This window comes from Mustela putorius, unplaced genomic scaffold, assembly GCF_011764305.1.
Source record: "Mustela putorius furo isolate JIRA1106 unplaced genomic scaffold, ASM1176430v1.1 tig00000083_pilon_pilon_pilon, whole genome shotgun sequence".
Classification (NCBI taxonomy): Eukaryota; Metazoa; Chordata; class Mammalia; order Carnivora; family Mustelidae; genus Mustela; species Mustela putorius.
In genome coordinates, this window is record NW_025421273.1 from 26,239,268 (window position 1) to 26,257,721 (window position 18,454).

General features: G+C 35.6%; 1 protein-coding gene across 4 annotated transcripts in view; it reads left to right on the forward strand.

Moving 5' to 3' along the window:
* The window catches only part of SLIT2 (slit guidance ligand 2), a 357,600-nt gene that overhangs the window by 1,561 nt on the left and 337,585 nt on the right, over positions 1-18,454 (forward strand). For all 4 annotated transcript variants that reach the window (XM_013061510.2, XM_013061511.2, XM_004762698.3 and 1 more), the window contains exons 2-4: positions 1,736-1,807; positions 2,985-3,056; positions 14,335-14,406. In XM_013061510.2, the coding sequence (XP_012916964.1) occupies positions 1,736-1,807; positions 2,985-3,056; positions 14,335-14,406 (216 nt within the window). The remainder of the gene's footprint in view (positions 1-1,735; positions 1,808-2,984; positions 3,057-14,334; positions 14,407-18,454) is intronic.

Genomic DNA, 18,454 nt, shown 5'->3' on the forward strand with positions numbered 1-18,454 from the left:
AATCTCTAATGAAGAAGTAATCGCAGACCGGGTGTTGACGGCCCACGCACTCCTTGTGGGGCACTTCCCGAGTTCAGGGAAGTGGAGCATGGAAGCCAGTCCCTTTGTGAACGCCGAGGCCGCCGCCCCGCGCTGCCTGAGCGCCCTGGGCGCGCTGCACTCGCCCTTGCGCATGGGCCCGGCGTGCGCTGGGCGAGGGTGGCGGGGCCAAGCGCGCCCCGACTCGACTCCGGCGGCCTCTACGCACCCCCGGGTGTGAGGGTGGCGCGCTGCGGAGGGGACCTGCTAGGACCCAAACCTCTCCGCCCGCAGGGCCCGCAGCGCCTCAAGTCGCTCTTCTTATCTCACCCAATTCCCTGGCTCTCAGCTTAAAGGCCATAGTTGAGCCTTTTCCGCCTTTGCTAATGGCTCCCCCACCCCCAGCCTCTCTGGCCTGCTCCCCAACTTCTCCTCTTTCCTTCCAGGGCCCACAGAGCTGGGACAGTTGGGGCCCTACCAAGGGTGTCTTGTCAAAACGGGATCTACCACAGTTGTCTGGGGCGGAGGGGGGGGGGTGGTTCACGTTGTGTCAAATAGCCCATAGAAGACCCCAACAATTGTAGGAACAACTTGGTGGTACTTTGCTCGGCATGGGTAGTGGGTTGGGGTGAAAGCAATGCAGAATTTTGTATTAGCCCTTGTCATTGCGTGCCATTCAAAAACAGTTTAAAGTTTGGGACACTAACATGTCTTATTCAACAAAAAGGGAATGCACTCAGAAAAAAAAATAGTAATTGAGATTCGGGTCCTTGAAAAAAAAAATATATCCCTATGAGGGATCAATACAGTTTTCAGAAAATAGTTTACTCAGTGTTAGCTTATAGAATTCTATCTTTGAGAAAATACGCACTTTACATACAGATTTCCAACATGATGTTTTCAACTCAGAGGTAAGAGAAAACTTAACTTCCGTGAAGGCGAATATTCAAACCGCAGCAAAGCCTGGTTTTACTTGAAAATGATTGGAACCAGGGCAAGTTTAGATCTTGACCTAAGATGCCAGAAAAGGGGGTGGTGACTTGAAGGAAACGTGGTTTTGAAATCCGAACAAAAATGTCAGGGCCTGAATCTATTTCCATTATTGCCCGGGCTAGTAGTTTTGACTTTACCCTCACAGCGGGGTTCCCTGAGCTGCAAATGAAGAGTTTAGTTTTCATACAAACATAGAATTGTTGGAAGGTAAATGCCTATAAATGCAAGTCTTTGAAGTGCAGTTCTTTTGATAGCAGTCTAACTTTTTTTATTTGCCTTAGGAAGTTTAGTCACCGTGCCACCTAAGGATAGAGTTCTGAATTTTACAAAATGTATTCCTGGGTAGTATTAGAAAATTGTTCTTTTTAGCTTCCTGAAAGGAACTTTTTCAGGGTGTGCCTAACCATAATAGTTAAATTAGCAGAATACCTGTGAAATGAACATACACATCCTCATAAAAACAAAAATTGAAAGCACTCCCCTACAGACACAAAAGAGGACTTCTGATAACATAATCACTTCGTGTTCTTGTAGATACCAATAAGCAGGGATTCTGTAAACTTGTTAAGAATCATTTAAAAAAATTTCAAAGATTGCTACTTTCTTCTCTCTTTTACTTTGTAAACTACATTAGTTATTGGAATTGTCTTTCACCTTAAAGTTTTTACTTTTCTTTGTTTAACTAGAAATAAAATAGAACTTTCATTTTCTTGTTTTCTCTTAGGGATTTGAATGGAAATAACATCACACGGATTACCAAGACAGACTTTGCTGGTCTTCGACACCTAAGAGTTCTGTAAGTATGTTCTTTGGTACTTTGAAGAATTTTCTTTTGTTCTTAAGATTGCATGTTTTGTATTGTTACTGGTCTCAGATTGAAAAACTGTCCCAATGACAGAAATATAAAATTTTAAAAGGTCTAGGTTTCCTTTCTCTTTTTTTGGTTTATTATTTTATTACAGCTTTTGATGAAAATGTATGTTTTTATTTTAAGGTTGGATTCTTGCCATTGAAATAAAATAGAAATGACCTCAAATGTTTGCTATACCATACCCTAAGTGCCTTATGCATATAAACGTGTAGAATAATTGCTTTCACAATATGAATAAGTAATGTGAGACATTTGATACACTGTAAGGATTTGAGATTAACTAGAAAAAAATTAAGTAGGTCTGCATTTTATTATTACTAATATAAAAGAGTTTTTTAGCAAACAATACTTAGATGTATTTTCTAACGTTTAAATCAAGCAATCCAACTTTCCTGCAGTTTTTGATGGGAAATGTTTCTCTATAAAAATACACTGGTCATATTTTGAATTGTTTCTTGTATTTTATATCTTTGTGGTTTTTATAATGTTGTTGCAATATGATTACTTCTTTAATTAGTGGGTAAAATTTGTGGTGGGGGAACCATCATTGGAGATTCAATGTAATGTGAAACTGTTTCTACCCACAGATTTGTAAATATTTACATTGCAGTGAACATATACTTTTGACCACTGTGTGTTGGGTGTTAATCTTTTAAAGGACACATTTTGGCCATTATGAAATCTTCCAATTTCTGATATATATCCACAAGTGAATTAAATTATGTGCATGGTGACATGCTGTATATTGATTCTTTCAGTTAAGAACTCACTCCAAAATCAGTTTACCAAAAACAGTTATCAAAACTGCCATGTCATGGGTTACTTCTCAGGATAAGCTGTAGTTGGAGGTTCAGAGTTTTGATCAGTAAGTTTTATGCAAAACTACATTAGTATTTTCTATTGAAGTCTTGTGATGTGGATGCTGTTTGCCCTCTGTTATTTCTTTCAAATCTGTCATCAGTAAAATTTGATATTAGAGCTCAAACCAGAGCACTGCTTAATTTTATAAAAGGAAAGAGGTTACAAGTTTTTAGTTGCTGAACTGAAACTCGTTCAGATGGGGAGTGGTAACATTAAGACCCTATTATACTTTGCATTTCAGTCAGCTTATGGAGAATAAGATTAGCACCATTGAAAGAGGAGCATTCCAGGATCTTAAAGAGCTGGAGAGACTGTAAGTATTTTTAATTCCAAAGTTATGACGACATTAACTGTATTTTTTAAAAAATACTTGAATTTCAAGGGCCATGTCTTCCAATTTCATGTCTTAGTCTTTGAACGTTTTACAGAAACAAGAGGTCTAACAAGTGGCTTGCAGACTAATTTACAATTAAAAATTGTGGAATTTTGCACAAATGGTACTAACTTTTAATAAAGATTAAAAAAAATTACAGACTTCCTTTCCTGAGACATTGATTTCCTTGTGAGTTACCATTGCTTTGGTACTTAGAGAGTACATGTTTTCCTAATGGTCCATCTAGTTTGTTTTATTTGCATTTATAGGAGGAAAGGTAGTGATTTAATGTGCATTTATAGTATATTATGGAAAAGAAAAGTATTCCAGTAGTTATTTTAATTTTCATGCTGTAGCTTTGTGTGTCATTTGTGATGTTTGAGGACATATTTTAAGTTCTTAATGATTTAAATTTGGTGTTTGATATTTATCACTTATGGTGAACATTGTTAATAACAGCTATTCACAACTGTATTTCATTATTTTATGATAGCTTTCTAAATATTTCTCCTGGAAAAATAATTCAAAGATTAGTAGAAATAGAAGCAAGAATTGTATTATCAAAGTATTGTCATTTTAGTGTTGATTTTTTTTTCCCCAAGATGATCATATGGACTCCAGATTTTAAAATATATTTTATTTCTTCAGATAACAGAATCTTATAGGTTGATATATACTACTTGAGGGCCGTTATTAATTTATATCTACAGTTTACATCTACAAAGCACAGAATCTTCTGTCTGTAGTAATTAAAATAAATTGTACACTTTGTAGTTTGAAGTATGAATTATATGTCTCATATGTCTTGATAACTCAAGTTTAATAAGTTTGCATTTTAAGGGCAAATAACAGGTCTATTAAAAGTAGCAACAATTTCCATGCCTGTTTTAATAGGCACTTTAGGTAAAAATAAGATTTTATTTAAAATAATGAAATATGAAGTTCATTTTAGATATAGAACATACTCAGATTCACTGGGCCCAAGGGCAAAAGTTAATTCTGTGTAAATTCTGTGTAAATTCTGTGTAAATGTAACTAGAAAAAAATGGCTTGTCAACTTCTAAGATATTTGTAAATATATAGGCTCCATTTTTATCACCACAAGTAAAATTAAACCCAGAGGTGTCTATTTTATTGTAAAATTTTGTCCGTAATAAATATTTCAATATAGGGAATATATCTGTGGAATTCAAAATAACTGAAAGTCACTACTGCAAGCTAGTTTCCAGAGAGAAGTAAAAACACGGTAAATACTTGGTTAAGTTCACTACTAAGTTCATAAGTTCATAACCTATCTCTTAGTATATAAAAATACTCTGAAAATATACTTTGATCTCTTTCATAAGCTCTTATGAATAGTTAATTCCTAATAAGTATCTTGTAAAGGTGCTTTTAATTCATCTATTTACAAAGTAGCAGTATGATTTAAGTATTTGGTAAAATGAAAGGATAATTTAAAAATTATAATTCAAATATAACATTTTTGCATGAATAATTTTTAGTTATCATATGGAAATATATATATGTATATATATATATATATACACACACGTATGTGTATATATACGTGTGTGTATATATATATTCTTAAGCAACATCCAGTTGAAGGAATTTCAGTGGCTTTTCATGTAGTCTCTATTTTGATTTTATTATAGTTTTAAATATTTTTAGAAATGCTAGAACAGACCAAACTTTCTCATGATTTTTCAAGCCACTTCAAGTACGTTTGAACAAATGAATTTCCTAAAGATTATTAACCAGATGGCCTGTTATCTGAAATTTGATGAGAGTTGTAAGTAGGTACTATTTTTTGACTTTTACTTCCCTGAGAATGTCACTTCATCTCAGAACAATTTTCAGTTTTCCTAAGATGCAGTCAGAGGTTTCAGAATGGGAGAAGGATTTGTAATTTTGAATGAAAACTAATATATATGCAGGACTTCTTTAAATCACCCCAGCTGTTGGCCTAAAGCAAATATTTCATATTTGTGAGGAAAAGCTGAGAAAATTCCTTTTGTTTACAACTGCCAAGTCCGTCTGATGGAAGCACATTGTTATCTGACAGCCAATTCATCTCCTTGGGACTCTGGAATTCAAAACTATTTCTTAGGAACACTGTGGATACACTTTTCAAATATTTATTTTTTTTTTAAATACATTAAATAGGGCAGTTTTGTTAAGGAATGCCCTCGAGTTGTCATGAAATAAACTATTAAAAATTTTGTTCAGTATATCATTTAAAAAAATAAAAATTAAAAAAAAGCTAACCAGAAGGTTGGCCTATGGGGATATGTTCTTATTTTAGTAGGTGGTCATCAACACCACAAAAATTTGCATTTTCCCTCCAAAATTGCAAGAGATAATGCAAGAAAAAGGAAGTGATCAATGAATTAACTTTTAAAATAATTAGATATGCGAGCTTATATGATTTTTTAGCAATTTAGATGTGAATTTTTAAATTCATACTCTAATAAAAAGGTGTATAAATGTAGGCTTATGTTACAGATGCTGTTCATATAATATTTAGAGTAACTTAATTTTTGTTCTTTGTGTGAAGAACACAAAATAAAAATATTAGTTACATTTGAATGTAATTTGTGGTTCTAAGTATTTTTTCATTTTAATATAAGAGTAAAACAATTCCAAAGTGATATTTTCTGAAGATTTCAAAATTGTAAGTTTTTTCTTTTCGTTTTATGTTGATAGATTTTTAGCTTGGTCTAGAGAAAGAAGACAAGTCTGAAAACAGAAGATAAGATCTGTGCCCTTTTAGAAATCCAAATTTAATATGTAAAAAACAGATTAGGCTGTTGTTAGGTTGAATTTAATTTTAGCATAGAATGAGAAAGTCATTATTTGTAAATCAAAGCATTATAGCTACAAAAAGATTAATTTTTGCACTTCAAAGAATCAGTGAAATAAGGGTTATTAGTCACATGTCAAGAAATGGATGGATATTAAAAACCTTCCTCCTAAAAGAAAAAAACAAAAAACAAAAAATCTTCCTCCTTCCACACTCCCTTCCCTTCTCCTTCCCCCCTACTTTCTATTGTATGGAAAACAGTATCAGATAATGTGATCACCATCAGAATGTGGTTATGAATTACTGTAAAAGGAGTATGTCTTAATCACACTTACACGCTGTGACCACATATTACTTCCTGTTTTGACGGTTTCCTACTATACTCCCGGACCTAGTATGTGCAGTGGCAGATTTCCATGCTCTGTGTTCCCAGTAGTACCTGCTTCTCTGAGAATAAAATGAAGCCTTGAGAAATGTACCTCGTGTAGATGTATAGGAGATCTCCCATTTGTTTAATCGAAATGTTCAACTGGGATCTAATTTAGTTAAGTAACTAGTTAATGCAATGGAAATTAAATAGGAAAACAATCTACAAATAAACTACAATAAACAATTGGAACATTTATGACGTATACTCCTTTATCCTTCAGAGAAGATACCTGGATATATCTGCAATAAAGACTCCATGCAAAACTGTTAATTCAAACTAATTCTTGGCTGGTGCATAATGTCTTTGTGGGCTAAAAAAAAAGACACTGGGGCCCAGAACATTTGTGCTGGTGTAAAATTCTGTTACTCACTTATACTTTATGGGATTATGCTGCAGTCATTAAAGTTCTATTTTACAGCCTTTTAAGGAGACCCATGCCACTTCAGTTTCCCAGTAGTGAATATCATCAGCGTTTACGGGTTCTGAACACAAAAGCACTGAGTATGAGAAGTTTTGAAATTGTTTAAGGTTGTCAAAAAAATATTAAGACATTAAGTCCTAAATGTGGTGAAACACTTACATGCAAAATGAAATGCTGATATTCCTGAATTATGTTAGTGAAAACCAACAGTATACCACAGGAAATCTTGGGTATTAGATTTTACTTTAACTTTATAATCATCTAGTACTTTTTTTAAAATTTAATTTATTTATTTGACAGACAGAGATCACAAGTAGTCAGAAAGGCAGCCAGAGAGAGAGAGAGGAGGCAGAGAGCCAGATGCGGGGCTGGATCCCAGGACCCTGGGATCATGACCTGAGCCTAAGGCAGAGGCTTTAACCCACTGAGCTACCCAAGCGCTCCAATCATCTTGCACTCTTATGATAAGGGAATTGCAGTAGCGATAAGGGCAGAGATTGAGCTGTTTTTCTTTTCATAACAGTAACAAGGAAGGGTATTCTTTTACAACAAGCATAGTGTTCAGCTCTCCAAGTTTTAGCATCTTCAGATTTGAAATTACATTTTGTCTACTATGTCATTTGATATGCTTTTTTTTGCTTAAAAAAGGAGTCCTAAAGTACTATGATGGAGCCATGTAGGGATTTCTGGAAAAGAATGCTGTCCACTTAGGAATTAACAGGTTTCTATTGAGTCTATATAAAGAGAATACTTATTTTAGTGTAGAAAAGTCTAAATCCTTTTAAATTTGACCAAACACTACACTCCCAGGAGAGGATATCTAAAGGACACATTATTATTATTATTATTATTATTTTAAGGTGGTGCTCAATTAGTTCTGTGTGCACTCACCATTCATTAGCATGTGACAGCCAGTTTTGAGGAGGAGGAATTACTGTGCTCTAGGAGTTTTGTTGTAGGTTGCTACACATGAGTCCAAGGAGAGAATATTTTGTGGAACCGGTCTGAAGGAAAGCACCACTTATCCCCTGTTCATAAAGGACATAGAGAATCAGGGCACCTGGGTGGCTCAGTGGGGTAAGCCTCTGCTTTTGGCTCAGGTCATAATCTCAGGGTCCTGGGATCCAGCTCCATATCTGAATCTCTTCTCAGCAGGGAGCCTACTTCCCCCCCTCTCTCAGCAGGCCTCTCTGCCTACTTGTGATATCTCTCTCTCTCTCTCTCTGTGTCAAATAAATAAATCTTAAAAAAAAAAAAAAGGATATAGATAATCCCTCTCCTGACTAATCCTACAAGTTTACAGGAACACATAACACATTCCTTTTCTTAAAGTAAGGGAAACCTAACAGTGCTAATCTCCTTGAAAAATAATTCAAGCTCATCCCAGAAGAATTGTTCTCTGGCTTCTTTATGCTATCAAGTATAAAATCATAGCAGTTATTTTCTTAGGAAATACAATTTGTCTTTCAAGAACATATCAAACTTACTCGCAGAGACTGTGTATATATCCTGCATGAGATAAAAATGCCATAGATGATCAAGTGTGTATCACTTAATCTGTGATATTTGTTAAAAGTGAATTATTCTCACTTGGTTATAAGAGATCCTGGGCTATTTTAAGTTACATTGACTGACTGATCATTGAAGCCTTTAATGCACATGCGCTATGGAAAGTTTAGCAGGACATTGAGTCCATCTTGAGAGGGTTTCTCAGGCATCGTTTTTTATGGGTCTTGAAGTTGCACAGTGGAGAGAAGGCCTGTTTGCTCTTTGTGGACCATTTTATAAATTCTGAAGCAGCAAGGCTGTTTATTTTTCCCACATCTGTTTTGGGCTCATCCTTTGTGACAGTGTTTGCTGGATGCTGTGTCCTTTATACCTCCTCTGAAATGAGTACTTTAGTTTGCACTGTTACAATGTATTTGTGGAAGCAGTGAATGTCAAATATTTTACATTGAATTCTGTCTTTCATTCCTGTTGGATACCTTTCTGCTTGAATTATGCCTGCTAGACGGAATCTCACAACTTTATGTGGAAGGAGAGACTTTTCTACATGGACTTTCATATGTATTGCTCTTATCTTTTTTCAAAGCAATTTATGTATGCTGGACTGCTAGCAACATCGGTGAGAATGCTTTCAGAATGACAGTTTGGTAACAATGGAGACGATTTGGTATAAGTGCAATTGGAATATTACTTTACGAGAATATTTATAAAAAAATTATCTGTCGTCTTTGCAGTGTCTGTCTGTCTCCTTTGGATGCAGGTGGGTAGTTCTGGAGCCTCCCACTATGTGCAGTCATTCTAGCTTCTGGCAGTGAGCAGGGGATACAGAGAACCTCGACTCTCCTCTGATTAGGCACTTTAAGTTTTATATGCCATTGCCTCCCGTTCTGTAGAATGTAGCAAACACTCATTGGTTGAACTGTTGTTTATGTTTTCTAAACAGACACAAACTCCTATACCCCCTTTTAAAAATCAGAAACATTAAGTAAGAGTGACATCAGAAAACTCTTGCTTTGAATTAATAATAATTGTACCTCCAATAAACCCCATTGTCTATTATACTGCTATTGTACAAAACTACAAAACCTTTAGTTTCAATTCCACTATGAGCTATTGATCAGACTGCTTGATCTTTCCAAACCTGTTTCCTCATCTTTGGAACAGAGTATGACAGTTTGGTAACAATGGGGATGATTTGACATAAATGCAATTGGAATATTACTTTATGAGAATATTTATAAAAAAATTATCTGTCATCTTAGCAATCCATGGTTTCTGTGAGATAATGTACATATAGTTTCACAAAATACTTGTCACATGGTTGGCATTTAAAGAACTATTATTATGCATTTCAACATCTCTCCTATTTTTCAAAAGCTCAGTTTAGGCATTATTTTATCTTCTTGAGCTAATAAAATGTGTACATAATAAATTTTACTTTCGTACATCCATACTATATTGTTTTCATTCGGATTTTCTTATTGTGGCATATGGCAATAGAAAAGATGTGAAGAATGTACAAAAATTCTTCAAAGTTTTGTTTCAGAGTATTTCTCATAATTGCTCTGAAGATGTAGAGAAAGGCCAAGAAGTAAAGGGAGTGAAGAGGAAACTAATTACTAATACGTTTGATTTTACTAATAAGTTCGATTTATCCATCTAAATAATACATACCTGTTAGAATCTCTGCCTTAAAAATGTTAGAATAAAAACATTTTAAAAAACAAGTAGAAGTTTTGCCTGAAAAGAAGACATTTTTGTATGACATATAGGAGATTGTACATGATAAACTCATGAAGGTGGCACTTAAGTGAACACTTACTACAGACTGAGCACATGGCTAAAATCCTTTACATTCACAACAACAGGAACAATTGTTTCCGTATTATATTTTGAATTCAGATAAAGGCTGCACATATTCTGTGAATTAAGGTAAAGTTGAAAAAATAAGAGACTGTCTCTTCTACCAATGGACAAGCCATAGGAGCTGCTGACAGATCATTTGAAGTAATGCTTGTCCATAATGCTAAGGCTGCCTTTCAAATTGAGGTTGTTAAGAACCAGTGTTTCAGAGGACAGTGGTGTTTTGTGTGACCCAGAAAGCTTCTTCACCCCACTGAAGGTCACACTCAAAGAGCTGTAGCACAGAGGAAACAGTTATCAGGATCTCTATCATCTTTGCCTTAAGAAAACATGCTTTTGAGACACACTTTACACCCCTTTCTGAAGTCTTGAATTACCACCCAGAGGATCTCGGTTAGCCCTGATATCTTGTGGGCAGATTCCTTCTAGCTAGTGATGGCTTGAGGGCTGCGTGTGACTCTGTCTTTCCTTCGACACAGTTGAGTGTCCTTGCTCTGAACAGTAGGTAACTGACCCACCTCGTCACCTTACTGGAACCAGTTTAGTCTGGCTCCTAGAAATCCTCCCCAGAGATACGTTTAGTTCACTACGTGCAGTTTTCTGTTTGGGGACCATCAGATTTCGCTTCTTTAACTCATTTACGTGAGGATTGTTACAGCACTATCCTCTTCAAACTACTCGGAAGTATTCTCTGTCATTCGAAGGTGCTAGCAAGGTTGCTTATTCTTCAGCCTTGTTTAGAAATTATTATGCACCTTAGTGGTCTTGAAAGTAATTCTGGATTAAAAAAAAAAATTCTCTTGAAGAATTTAATTTCTGGTCATTTTACAAGAAATGCCTGCTTTGAAATGTTTCCTTCATTGAATATTTTGGGAGAGTTTTGACTTTTAATATTTGTATTTCCATTTATTCTTAGCACTGATGGAAGAAAGAACAGGAATCCCAAGTGTACTGATATTTTCTTATAGGGAAAAATCTTTGTACTGTTTTTCCATGTATATTATCATATCACTTACTACCTGCCCTTCTAGTATGCTACCCTGTCTTATGCTCCTGTTTGGTTTAGAAAATGTTAAGATCATTCACAATAATTTTTATGCAACAATGATAAACTACTTGAATTCAGAGAAAACTTTTATACATATTTTCATTTTTCTCTCAAACTTCAGGCATTTTTTAAATGGATCTTTAAAACTGTGAGCTAAATATCACGTTCATTTAAAAATGTTTTATTTTCAAGTGTTTCATTAAATATTAAAGAATTAGAATTAGAATTAAATTTTAAAGAAATAGACTCCATAAAGCTATGTTTTTCCCAAGGAGAGATTGATGAGAGGTAGAATTTCAATATTATGTTATTTTGAGTTAATGTTTAGAAATGTTTAGCCTTGTGTCTCTTTTATAGAAGTGGTTCAGATGGTATGTTCTCGAATCACCCTCCCTGAGTTCAGGGTTTAGCTCTACTTTCTATGAGCTGTGTACCACTCTCTGGTTGGCAGTAACAACAGTACCTACTGTTGGGGTTGGTTCTGAAGAATGAAAGAGATAATCCATGCAAACCTCTCAGAACAGTCATCATCACGTAGTAAGCTTAGTGTACGTTGGCTGTTTGTCTTAGAGTGAATTAAGATTGGCTGGGAATATGAAAGGAATAATTAAGAAGACACTGCTTGTACCCAGTCTGAACTGTCTACTTTCCCAGGATCTCTGAATTTGTTGAAACATACTGCATTCCTTCCAACTTCTAGATAATGTTGAGGATAGCAGACAGAGGGAGGTTGATGGGAGGGAGAGGGAGTAATTGTTGTATAGGGAATGTGAAAGCAAGTTTGGTGGCAGGGCTTTGGTTAGCCTGAGAGTGGCATAAAAACTAAGGCAGGAACCTCAGAAAGCAACCCAGAGGAAAGCTGGCTGAATATCAAATGCATATGGTAGCGTTTTGCCGAAATATATCAAAATGCAAAAAGAGAAGTATGTTCTCATTTAGCATTTCCTAAGAACTCACTAAGTGCCAGAGAAGAAGGAAGGGGAGACAAGGATGTGGTCTTTATACTTGAAGAGCTTACAGTGTATGGGGAAACAGTTGAGTATGTGAATAAATACAATACAACGTTTAGGACTCTTATTTATCGAATTCTATGGGGGTACAAGGATGAAGCCAAGGGAGGAACTACCTCAGTGTGGGGGAATTAGGGAAGCTTCACGTAAGATATAAGATAGTACCATTGAAAAAGGAAAGCTCCCCAAACAGCAGAAACTAGGAGCTTGAAGGAGCACACTGGTTGTGGCTGGAGAATCTTGGAGAATATTTGTTAGTCCAGTGGTTTGAATGAGACTATGATAGCCCGTGTAGGCCATTTAAAAAATTGAGATTGGCTCTTTGAATAATGGAAGTCTTTACAAGAGTAGTTGCTTCCCTGGAAAAATTCTAGTTGCTGCTATTGTGAATATTTGTGGTTTATTTTTTGAGAGAAAAAAATATAACAAGGTCATAATTAAGTTGCACTTAATCAAAATTATATAATTAGGTTCTGGAAGTATCATTTTGTCAAAAGTACTTCTTCCTTTCTCCATGCCCAGCAGAGAAAAATAAATGAGTAATAGTTTTGGTTTCAATTTAAATTTAACCTTATTATATGCTTTATTTATAAAAAAATTAGTGTAAGTGGGAAGAAATTCTGCCCTTTCACCACTGATTTTACTATTTTCCCCCTAATTGTCTTGGCATACTTTTTTATGAGTGTGCATTTTATTAAGTGTTGAGAATGTTTCTGTAGATGATCAGCTTCTTTATAATAGGAGTTTATATAACAAAAGTTACGGTTTTCATCGTTGCCTCATGGCATTTTGGAGTTGGAGTAAGTTCTGGAGTTCACCTGGTGCAATTTCTCATCTAATGCAGGATTTTTTTTTTTAATATCCTTTGCAGGAAAAACAAAACAAAACAAACCGAAACAAACAAAACGCATGGCCTCTGCTTGGAATAAAGAGTTGAGAATTTCCTAAGACAGGGCATTCCATTTTTTCTAATCCTTGGAAATTCTCTAATTCTTAGAAAGAGTCTTCCTTCTCACCTGCTTTCTTAAGAGTTATGATCACTAGTGCCATTTCTGCCGTCTGCAGGTTAAATAAGTATAATTTTGCTTCTACCTCATGACCATTTATGTATGTCAAGATTGATATGCCTTCTTTTCCTGTTCTCCTAACATTGCTACTTAGGACTCCAGTTTCTTCAATGTGACTTTCGTTTTCTGGACGTTATTACTCTCATTTGCAGCTATAGCAACTTGTAAATCATTTAAGTGAACATTTTTTGCATCAGCTTGTCATTATTTTATTCAAATTTGGGAAAAGCCAAGGGGTAGATTTATTTTTACTGAAATGTTAAATTGTCCACTTATAGTGAATGGGATTGGGAGATGAGTACATCAGTGCCAAAACCTACCTACTGTTAAACAAGCATGCCCACTCCAGAAGAACTCAGTTACCTGGAATCACAGTTTAATTGAGTTAGGCTTGCAAACACGTTTTTCCCCTAAATTCTAAATTTGGCTTCATAACATGTAAACATTTAAAAAAGCATTATCTAAACATTCTTAGCCCCCACGATTGGTTATAACCCAGACTTATTTTCAAGTGAGGGGTCAAGAAATGTAGGTTTAGGTTGGAAGTTTGCAGTTTTCCTCTGCTTTTGCCCATAGGGACAAATTGTGCTGACACTTTCTCACATTTTTTTTTTTTTTCCCCACAACTAAGCAAAATGCTCACGAAATTGGAATTTCCATTTCCTCACAATGCCTTGGCTGAAAATTTAGGTCATCTGGGACAGCACGTGAATTATTTTAGGACACTGTTTACTGTGGCATTTGAGCTGTATGCAGCACTCACCCAACCTATACATCAGAGTCTAAGACATCCTTTTTCATTGTGTATGTTCTGGATGACTGACGTTGCACAGGACGTGAGGTTAGGGTTTAGGCCCGGGGAATCATCTGAGTAAGCGTCATGGAAATTGGCTTTAAAGAGTCAGGTAACAAAAGGTGTAACCAACTTTTGATTTGCAATGCTCGAATTCTTTTGAATGTCATTTATTTCTTTTCCGAAATACAGGATGAGGCAGGACACAACCAAATCCCAGACTCATTGTTGGGTATTTTCTGTGTAACATACGCCTTGTTTTTGTTTTTCTCCAAAGGCGTTTAAACAGAAATCACCTTCAGCTGTTTCCTGAGTTGCTGTTTCTTGGGACTTCGAAGCTGTACAGACTGTAAGTAGACAGAAATAGTTATTGTTGCTTTGGGTAGTACCTTGTATTTTATTAAATGTATTTTGGATCTGTTTCCTTTGCTTTCCTGGAATCTATTCACCGATAGATTAATGGGTTAAAAGTTTGCCTTTTTTTTTTCTTCTTTTTCTTGTGGAAATTTATGATTTGTTTTCCAGTGGTTCCAGTTGTTTTATTTGATTAGCATTTAGCGGTTTATGTATGAGTCATTATAATTGTATTCTTCTTTCTCGGTTATGTGATGATGAGATTTACCTTACTTCTTTACGGAAACTTTTGATTAAGTTCTGAAGAGGAAAACTGACCCTGTACTTCCTCTTCAGAGGAAGTTGGCAGTGTTTTCTTATAAAGTTAGGGTTCTTAATGTCAGCTTTCTTGACATTGTTTCTATACTGGAGTAGTGTTTATTAGTCTGGAAATATTATTATAAGGTATTTAAAGAGGGTTGTAAATTTACTCTTAAATATTCCCTTTAAAGCCAGAATTCCGAACTCTGAAATAGGAATGACTGTAAAGGTTTCATAACAAATATGTCATAGACTGTTAACAACGGAAGTACTTCTCTGGAAGGCGCATAATGTGAGTTTTAGGCAGAATCAGTTTTTCCTCCCTGGAATGCTTGTTCCCTGACCTAATATGTAATAGTGAAAACACATTTTTGAAAGCTTTTAAAATGAGATTTTCAGCCATATAAGTGATTTTGTGCAGATGGGAGATAAGCTACAAAGTGTTGGAAAAATAAGTAACAATGATTATTGACGTCCGTTGTGACATTGTGACAAAACTCTTGGGATATACAGAATAAACTGCTCAGCAAGTCTTCTACCAGGATGGTGCGGATGTCCCATAGGTTTGTGTTTGTAGGGAAGGTGAGCATATTGCTTTTTTCTGAATTTGGCTTCGTCATAGCCTGTTAATTCAATATTGCTGTTATCAATTCCAGAAGTAGGAGGATTGTCCTCTCAGAGACCTCCCTGCATTGTAGCCAGGATCTCTGTAGAGTCCTGCTGATGCTTTAGCTCACTGTAGAGAGAACTGTCCCAGTAGGCAAATGTGCAGCCAGCTAATGTACCCCATCTAGAGTTTGACCTTCCTGGTACTGTTCCTGTAAGGACAGCCAATGTCACCTGGCAGGATTTCTCCTTGTGTTCCCTACTGCTTAACTGGCTCAATTTAAGTAAATTAAAATTAAAAAAAAAGGGGGGGGGGAGAAGAAGAAGAAGAAGAAAGAAAGAAAGAAAGAAACCTGAAGATTGACTTTTAAATAAGAATTCTGTGGGGACTGTTTTGACCAAGGAAATAAGATCTAGGCTATTATAAAAATTACATATATATATATATATATATAGATAGATATAGATATAGATACTTATATTTAAATATTTCTGCTTAGTTTCCAAGAAGGGCCACAAAGATGGTTTTAAGAGTCATTCTACTTTCTGCTTTCAGTTTTTGTGATTGAGGGGATTAAAGAATTGATTTCAAGGCTGGTGTACAGTGAGGCATATAAAGCTACTACCTTTTAATAGTGTCCAAATGGAAATTTTCCTTTTTCTATGTAGCTATTGAAAATACAGTTTAAATGAATGGCTGTTATCTACAATTAAAGCATTAAGCTTAAGAGGGGAAAATTAGCTTCTACACTCTCTCTGAGCAACAAGAATTTGTGATTTTTAGTCTAGAAGTACTTGGATTAATTTTCTTAGGAGACTTCAGGTAGTGTGATCCAGTGCAGAATTCTCTATAAGCAAATTATATTCTGTTGAACATTTTTTCCTCTTTGACAATATCACATAGTGAACCAAGGGATTTTCTCTTATATTTTGTTGTGATTGTATAACTTTAGGAAACCATTGTGTGAAAAGAGAACTGGTATCTTCAAGAAGTAAGTTAAAGGAACAGAACCCATAAAACTCTCAGGCAATATTTTCTAGTTAATTAAAAGCACGTTGAAAGTGGGAAAATAGGCAGGCAGATCATGCATTCAGAGTTATGATGTACCTGTTTGGTTCAGATGATTTTCTCTGGGTAGTTTTGGAAGATAAAGTTTTATTTCTTAGGGCTAGTGTTGATATTCCCGAAGTTACAGATTGATGGCTTAATGTTTAGTATTTAACACCTGACATAAGCACTAAATACATGTGGAAATATAGTGATGTAATTTTTTCTGCATCCTCATGTCCAGAATCTTCTTTTGAGTTGTTGAACTGAATTAGATTTAGTGAATTGTTACCAGTGATACTTCTCTTGAGAGGATAAGTTATAAGCACATGTGACCACTTTTTTTTTTTTAAGATTTTATTTATTTGTCAGAGAGAGAGAGGGAGCGAGAGCTAGCACAAGCAGACAGACAGAATGGCAGGCAGAGACAGAGGGAGAAGCAGGCTCCCTGCCGAGCAAGGAGCCCGATGTGGGACTCGATCCCAGGATGCTGGGATCATGACCTGAGCCGAAGGCAGCTGCTTAACCAACTGAGCCACCCAGGCGTCCCACATGTGACCACTTTTTAATGACCATGATCATTAATTGGGTTAAATGACCACCATTAAATGTCTTTAATAAATAAGAGAACAAGGGCGTATGAGTCTGACTGCCTGGGCAGTGTAATTTCCAAGAGGGAGGATTCAAGTTCATATTTTCTTCATGAGGTACAGGTGCCTAGTAATTCATCCGAAACAAGTGTTCTAACAGATGGAAAAATGTGCACAAATCTACAAACAAAAACGCCGTATAAAATGTTCATTGAAAAATGACTCTTTCTTTCACAAGAAGGATAAGTGACAGAACAAAGGATACAGGACTTCTGATAAAAAATAGAGAAAATATGTTGGGATGGGGAAGGTTTTGGCTGGTTTTTGCATATACAAATTAAGCAATCCATAATTGGCCTGCTAGAGAATGTACTAAAGAACAGACACATCTAGAATGCATGAAACAAATTTTTTATTTCTTTTCTCTTTATCAGTAGTTGCCTAATTCTCATTAGTATCTCTATTTCTTTTTCTAACTTATTGAATTAATACTTTTACCCCTATTTAATTCTTTTATTATTAGTTAATGGGGAATTCATACTACTGATGTCTGATTTTTATCATTATTTACTTAGATTAAAGCTAGTCTGATATACAGGACATTATACAGGTTTTCTTCACACTTTTTAACGAATAATCACCGTTTGAGTCTTGGCTGAAAATGAGATGCCAGGTGAAGAAGCACACATGCTTTTTTTGGACTCTAAATGCAATATAAAGGAAAAAGAGGGTATACTGTATATGAATTATGATTCGACACGGTTGGTTGCTGCTAGCGGCCAAATATGCTTTTCCTTTGCTGTCTGCTCCAATTTCTCTTTGGATGGGTTGAGAGAGCACTACATGTTCAGGTCAAGATGTTTGCTCAGAAATAGTAGTACAGTTGCAGCTGTGTTTGTTGGAGCAGGAGACTAGTTTAAATAGCATTACCATTTATCCAGTCCATTAACAGAACTCTGTAAAATAATACCAACTCTGCATAAACTACAGGACAGTGTAATAAAATTACAAGCACTTGTTGACAGATGGAAAGTTTAAGTAGAGGGAAAGTGAAGGGCCATAGGTTGGCGGTTAGAAGAGACAGCACACAGTTTCTGTAACTTACGTAGATGTGCCCTTCTCCGTTATGCTCCTCCTCCAAAACCGACATTGCACTTTTATCATCAATTTAAGAGTGGAGAAAATAATTTGGGGGGACAATCTGGAGCTGATTAACTGAGATTTTAGTTACTTTTGAAATGGGCGATTGTGATTGATTGAAATTCATGAGTGGCAATTATATATATGAGTAGCATAAACAAATCTTCCTGATAAATGTAACCTTAAAGGTGATTTACCAGTGAGTGATTCACACGTTTCAACTTGAGTTTGCAGCTACTAATCCGGACTCATTAGAGAGGAATTTCATTGGTACTACTGTGGTCGAGCATTTGGTTATAAATATTTGTTTTGTGGTTTTCAGTTTATTTCTTTGAGTATCATTATATTTACCCAGACTT